The 6,841-nt window shown below is 43.7% G+C and overlaps 1 protein-coding gene across 6 annotated transcripts in view; it reads right to left on the reverse strand.

Annotated features, from left to right (window-relative positions):
* bltp3b (bridge-like lipid transfer protein family member 3B) overlaps positions 1 to 6,552 on the reverse strand; it is a 146,922-nt gene extending 140,370 nt beyond the window's left edge. For all 6 annotated transcript variants that reach the window (XM_073066315.1, XM_073066313.1, XM_073066311.1 and 3 more), the window contains exon 1: positions 6,373 to 6,552. In XM_073066315.1, the coding sequence (XP_072922416.1) occupies positions 6,373 to 6,416 (44 nt within the window). In that variant the 5' untranslated portion in view covers positions 6,417 to 6,552. The remainder of the gene's footprint in view (positions 1 to 6,372) is intronic.
* Between the last annotated feature and the right edge of the window lie 289 nt (positions 6,553 to 6,841).

The raw sequence follows: 6,841 nt of genomic DNA on the forward strand, positions 1-6,841 counted from the left end.
TAGAATGATATTAATTCATTCCCTGACTTGTAACATGGTTATAAGAAAGAATCAGGTTCAGTTAGGAACTGGCAGTTGACCACATGCCCACCCACTCATCTACTCCCATGTTCACAGGATGTTGACTGTAGGAAGATTCATTGATGGCAATGCCAGTAAATGTCAAGGAAAAGTGGTTAGAATCACCAATTGAACTAGTCAGTAGCAGCCACGAACATGAGAAACAGCAAGAGTACACCGTACACTGTATTCCAGGATACAATCTCATTGTTGATACACCAGCTATTATCCACTTTCCACCCGATCTTAGCAACTGAAAATCTATATACTTCAGCCACGAACATCCACAGTCTACTGGAGAATTAAATATTTATAACCTCTATATGAAACAAATTCTTATCCCTACTCATTCTCATCCATCGGGTAGACGGAGCTTATCAGCCTGGGAAGGCAGTCCATCTAAGAGAGGGAAAACTCTGAGTTCAAACCTCCGCTGCCTTGCGGCCATACCCGCTCATGGGAAAGGCTTCGGGAGTAAACCCTGAGGACAAATCCGGAGCTGCAGTCCCTAAGGCAATCTGACGTTGCCTTCAACCTCGTTATGGCAACTCCGATGACGACACTGGTGCCAAGCTGTATCGACCCTTGCCCTTCCCTTGGACAATATCAGTGGCATGGAGAGGGGAGACTCACTGCATGGGCAACTGCCGGTCTTCCATACAACCTTGCCTAGGCCTGCGCTCTGGAGAGGATGCAGATCTATGGTCTCACGAGACTAATGAATGCCACACACTCATACTGCAGATGGGGCTCGTCAACCCAGGTTGGCAGTTCACCTAGGGGAAGGAAATCTCTGATCTCAAACTTCCACTGCATTGCAGCTATACATATTTATGAGGAAGGCCTCAGGAGTAAACCTTGAGGAACAGTCCAGAGTTGGAGTTGCTATGGCAGTCCTATGTTGATTTCACCACTGACTAGCATCTCCTGTGACAAAGGTGGTGTCAAACTGTATCAGCTTCTGCTGTTCCTTTGGATTCATCGAGAGGGGGGGGGCTGCAGTATGGACAACAGTTTGCTCCGCATGTTGTACTGCCCTGGATGGCATACTAGCTTTTGTGTATCAACTTTGACAGCTAGGACGCAACATCCATGGTTGACCCCAAACAACAGAGGGTCGAACTCATACCGCTATCTCATGATTCAGCCAATCATCATCTATTCCACAACTCTTCCCAAATGTCTATCTCCTTACGATCATCTCTCATTTCCCCCCACTCAAAAACAGGTTAACCTCACTCACTTAACACAACAACCATCTTTTTCAAGTGATCAATCACCTAATTCTATGCTGCACCTGTTCTAAAAATAAAAGCTAAAAGCTATATCTTTACAACGGGTACAAAGGCCAAACTTACACATAATGGTTTGGGTGTGTTGTCCCACCATGTTTTCTACAAGTGAAGCAAGACAGTCTTTCCTTTGTGCTCTAACCCTACTGAAATAGGGAACTGCACATTTACATACTGTTTCACAATCCAGTGTACCGTGATCCTGCTGTGCACCAACCACTTTCCCACTATTTGCAAAATATTTCTTTTTCTTATTCTTACCAAAATGTGTGTGATCTGGAGTTTGGCCGATTTAAGGGCTGGGCCAGATTGAAAAAGTCAGGCTTTTCGGGCTGGAAGAGAGGAATGGGCCAGTGCTCAGCTCGCTGCCAACAAGGTTTACTCATCTCTGCGCTGAACTGAGGGCTGTGGCCTGCAACTAATGGGCTCCTGGACCAGCTGCGACGGGCTTCGTGGCTGTCAGTCCACTTCTGTGAACTTCAGTTCTTAATGTAATGTGCTTACTTTTATTGTTATAACAATTCTGGCTTTCAGCCCAATGAAAAATATAAAGACATATAAATATTTCAAGATTTTCCAATGATGTGATTAATAAATACATTTAATCTAATCTAAGGCAAGAACTGCTTAAGGGTCACAATACCTGCAAACTCAACCCAAAGCTTACCAACTTGAAAAGACCCATTTATTACCATCTTCTTTACTATACAACTAAGCCTCCATCCATGCCATATGTTCATCAAACTAGCATAAACATTTATTTTAACAACCCAATGTCTGCTAATTCATGGGGTATCTTTTGAAACTCCAGATATACCCTGTGCAGTTTGAACTTGCTAGTTAGAACTTCAATAAAACCACATTAATGTTGATCACTGATAATAAAGCTTAAGTGCTTAATTTCTTTCATGATAATGAATTCCAGTAATTGGCCTATCATGCCCTTTTCTCTTACTTCCTTTTCAAAAGAGCAATAATGCTGCTTTCTATTTTAACAGCCCAAGCCAGAATGTCGTCCAGGTCCTGCTGCAAAAAAGTGTTGATGAATTATTTCATTTTCCGAGTTTCACTTTACTTTCAGTTCTGACCTCATGATGGAGGGTTTATCACTGATTAAATCAGCTGAAGATGATGTTTTACCAGAACACATTACCAAGGCCAGACTCTGGAGCCAAGAGTGGCCTCCATTAACCATTAACTAGATTTTGATGAAAGCTGAACTCTTTTGATGTTGCCTGACCTGCCGAGTTCCTCCAGCATTTTGTGTTACTCTGGATTTCCAGATTCTACTGAATCTGTTTTTGATGTAAGCTTAATGGCCTGAATCAGTAAATTGCACACATTTTCTACTTTTATTACAACCCTCTTCTTTATCAAGAATCAGGGAAAGATCCTTCACATCAATGATTCACAGACACTTAAATTCTCCTGAAGTAACTAACAATCAGCTGAAGGAGTTCAGCTAGTAGAAAAGCATATGTGGAATGCAGGGAACTGTCAACTTAACAAGTCAAAATCCCACATCAAGACAGAGTGGAGAGGGCAGATAGCCAGTATAAACAGAAGAAAGGGAGTGGTTAGACAGCAGAAGAAGATAACAGGTGAACTGAACAGGGGTGAAGATGATAGGCAGGTAGCACCAGGTGGGGAGGAGTTTATTTGAAGTCGGGGAAACTACCAGATAGAGAAAGGTGAAGAGCAAAAATGAGAGGCAGAAGGAGCAAGGTTGGGGAGCGAATTATATAAACTGGATACAGCTCCTGCCAACTGCCATCTTCAACATCACCACCCTCTTTTGTCTACCTCCATCTCATATTCACCTGCCACAGTCTCCCAACTCCAAACAGTCCCATACCCAGCACAACTTTAGTACTATATTTTTAGTAGTCATTATAATTAAGCAGTGCTTCTTTTAATTAATAACCATAATGACTGTACTAAAACAAGTAGTCAAAAAGAAGAAAGAAGCTTAAGGTTTAGGAAGCAAGAGTCAGACAGGGTTCTAGACGCTAGAGATTTACAAGGTAGCCACAAAGGAGCTAAAGAGTGGAGTTGAGAGTTAGCATCAGAAGGCTTGGGCAAGTAGGATTAAGGAATACCACAAGGAATTTTACACACGTGAAGAACAGGAGGATGATTAGAGTGAGTGCAGGAATGATCAGGAATACAAGAGGAAACATGTGCCTGGAGACAGAGGAGGTCACAGACATCCTTAATGAATACTTTGCTTCAGTATTAAACAATGACAGGGACCTTGACATTTGTGAGGACACCGTAAAACTGGCTGATATACAAGAACATGTTGGCGTTAAGGAAGAGGATGTCAAACACTAGTATTGATCAGTCCCTGGGACCAGATGGGATATACCCCAGATTACAATGGGAAGAGTCTGCTGAACCTTTGCCGATGATCTTTGCGTCCTCACTATTCACAGAATTAGTACCAGATGAATGGAGGAAAGGAAATGTTATTCCTTTGTTCAAGAAATGGAGTAGCGAGAACCTGGTAACCCTAAGACTAATGAGCATTACTTCAGTGATGGGCAAATTACTTGAGATTTTTAAAGACAGGATTCACTAGCATTTAGAGAAGCACAGTTTGATTAGTGGTAACACACAAAATGCTGAAAGACCTCAGAGCCAACTCCGACTCTTCATCTTTTTTTCCTTCAGTCCTGATGAAGGGTCTCGGCCCTAAACGTCAACTGCACTCTTTTCCGTAGATGCTGCCTGGCCTGCCAAGTTCCTCCAGCACTTTGTGTCTGTTGCTTGGATTCCAACATCTGCAGATTTTCTCTTGTTTTTGATTAGGGATAGTCAGCATGGATTTCTGGGGAGTAGGTCATGTTTTACAAGCCCGATTGAATTATCTGAGGATGTGACAAAGCAACAAATGAAGGTAGAACAGTGGATACGGCATATACAGATTTTAGTAAGGTGCTTGATAAGGTTCCTCAAGTCAGACTCATTCAGGAAGACAAGAGGCATAGGATCCAGGGAAATTTGCCTCTGCAGATTCAAAAATGGCTTGTGCATAAAAGATGTGGAAGTCAGTGACCAGTTGTGTGGAGGAACAGATAGATGTTGGGGTCGACCATCAACAGATCCCTCAAAGTTGCAGCGCAAGATGACAGACTGGTTAAGAAAATGTTGGCCTTCATGAATCAGGGAATTGAGTTTAAGAACCACAAGATAATGTTGCAGCTCTACAAAACCCTGGTTAGACCTCACTTGGAATATTGTATTCAGTACTGATTGTCTCATTATAGGAAGGATGTGGAAACTTTAGAAAGGGTGCAGAGATGATTTACCAGACACCATGTTTTATGATGATAGTGTGAGTGGATTAGGGCTTTTCTTTTTGGAGCAAAGCAGGATGAGAGGTGACTTGATAAGTGTAAAAGATGTTAAGAGGCATAGATTGAATGGATAGCCAGAGACTTTTTCCCCCAAGACAGAAGTAACTAATAGAAGGGGGCATAATTTTGAGGTGATTGGAGGAAAGTACAGGGGGAGGGATGTTGGAAGTAGTTTATTTACACAGAAAGTGGTGGATGCGTGGAACTTACTGCTAGGGTTCATGATAGAGATTGACACATTAGGGACATTTAAGAAATTCTTAGATAATCTCATGGATCACAGAAAAAATGCAGGAAGGAAATGTTAGATTGATCTTAGAGTAGGTTAAATGTTTGACACAATATTGTGGGCCAGAGCCTGCACTGTGCAGTAATGTTTTATGTTCTAAGCATGGAACACAAAGAAATCTTGCACCACAATGAGTCAGAGAAAGTACACAAATGCATTAGTTTTCCCAAGCACTTACCAACCACAACACTGATAAACTGAAAGAAAGGCAATCATTAACTTCCAAACACATTAGCCTTAGATGTACTTGGATTTATTTGCATATGTTAACTCAATCTCCAGTCACCAACACCAAACTATAGAGATTAAAATAAAATCCCGAATTTTCTTGCGGATTTCAAATGTACAGTTCCTACACGTGTTAAAAAACTAATATGTCAACACCGAGTCAGCATATTACAGTAATATGTACAAATTACACTAAGTATTGCGAAAACAATCTGCTCTATTGGCCCTGCAGCGGTCTAAATCAACGATTGTATCTGCTAAACACAGCAATTCAATTTCAAATCAACATCACCCTCAATCGTCCACTTCTCTGCAGCTTCATACTGAACACCCAGGAGTTAAACTTTTGTATTGATTCGTTTCAATTAAGCACGCCGTTTCACTGAAAGCCCCGTTTTAATATATTGTCAAAATCACAGTTTGAGATTATTCCCTCTTTATTGCTATGATGGACACTATCACAATGGCAAAATTCGTTGCTGCTTTCCTCCCCTTCAATACGGTTCTCTGAGATAACTCAGAGCTGGAAAATCTGACCCGAACAGACTGTCTCCACCCCGTCTCGACGTGTCAATTAGTACGGCATTAAACACTTCTGTGTCATCTGCTCAATTAATTCAATTTTCACCCGCAATGCTCACATGGCTAAACAGTTGACAGTCTGCAAGTGCAGGTTAAAAGAAAGCCGATCTCAGTAGGAACGAGGACGAGAAAAGTTTTCTCTACTCCCGCTCTATTCTCGGCTATCAGTTAACAAAAAACAAGGAACCCGTGTAATTTTCTCCTTCACTCCGGCTGAAATATCAGAACCAGCGACACATCTCTGGTTTTGTATCTGCTGTATGTTCGCCGCTATTTCCGAATCCAAACCTCGGTGGGCGAATCCTTGTCAATGCGCGATTAGCCCATCAGTGTGCGGCTCAGATTTCACTCAACATAACACCAACACTACCGGAGAGGGAGAGGGAGCGGAAGGTTTCCGCGCATTGTGTAATAGTGCGGGAGGGCTCCGGGGAAACAGGAGAGGCGACCGCAGCCGTCCACACTCTCCGGGCAGGATAATACAGGAGCGGCGAGGCCCGGAAACATCCTCCTAGTCAGAGCCAAAAGCAGTAATCACCCTCCCACATACCGCATCGCTCACCTGGACAAGTGCTTCAGGATCTGCTTCTTAATGAGTCCCGCCATCACTCACGGTCCTTCAGGAAGACATTAACGAACCGCTGCCATATCAGACAATCCTGTGCGGATGTGGCATCAGGCGGACTCTCCTTCAGGAACCCCCTCACTGCCGAGCTTCTTCCATTACTGTCATCGATGGACACTGGATCAGAGCGAGGTCTGCGGGGCAAAGCGCGGCGCCGACCAGACCGAGATCTGCGGGGCAAAGTGCAGCGCCGACCAAACCGAAGTCTGCGGGGCAAAGCGCAGCGCCCACCAGAGCGAGGTCTGCGGGGCAAAGCGCAGCGCCCACCAGAGCGAGGTCTGCGGAGCAAAGCGCGGCACCCACCAGAGTGAGGTGTGTGGGGCGAGGTGCGGCGCATGCGAGGTGTATGGGGCAAAGATCAGCGCGGATCAGAGCAATGAACAAACGGTTGGAGGAACTCAGCGAG

The sequence above is a fragment of the Hemitrygon akajei genome, chromosome 14, assembly GCF_048418815.1.
Source record: "Hemitrygon akajei chromosome 14, sHemAka1.3, whole genome shotgun sequence".
NCBI classification, from domain to species: Eukaryota; Metazoa; Chordata; class Chondrichthyes; order Myliobatiformes; family Dasyatidae; genus Hemitrygon; species Hemitrygon akajei.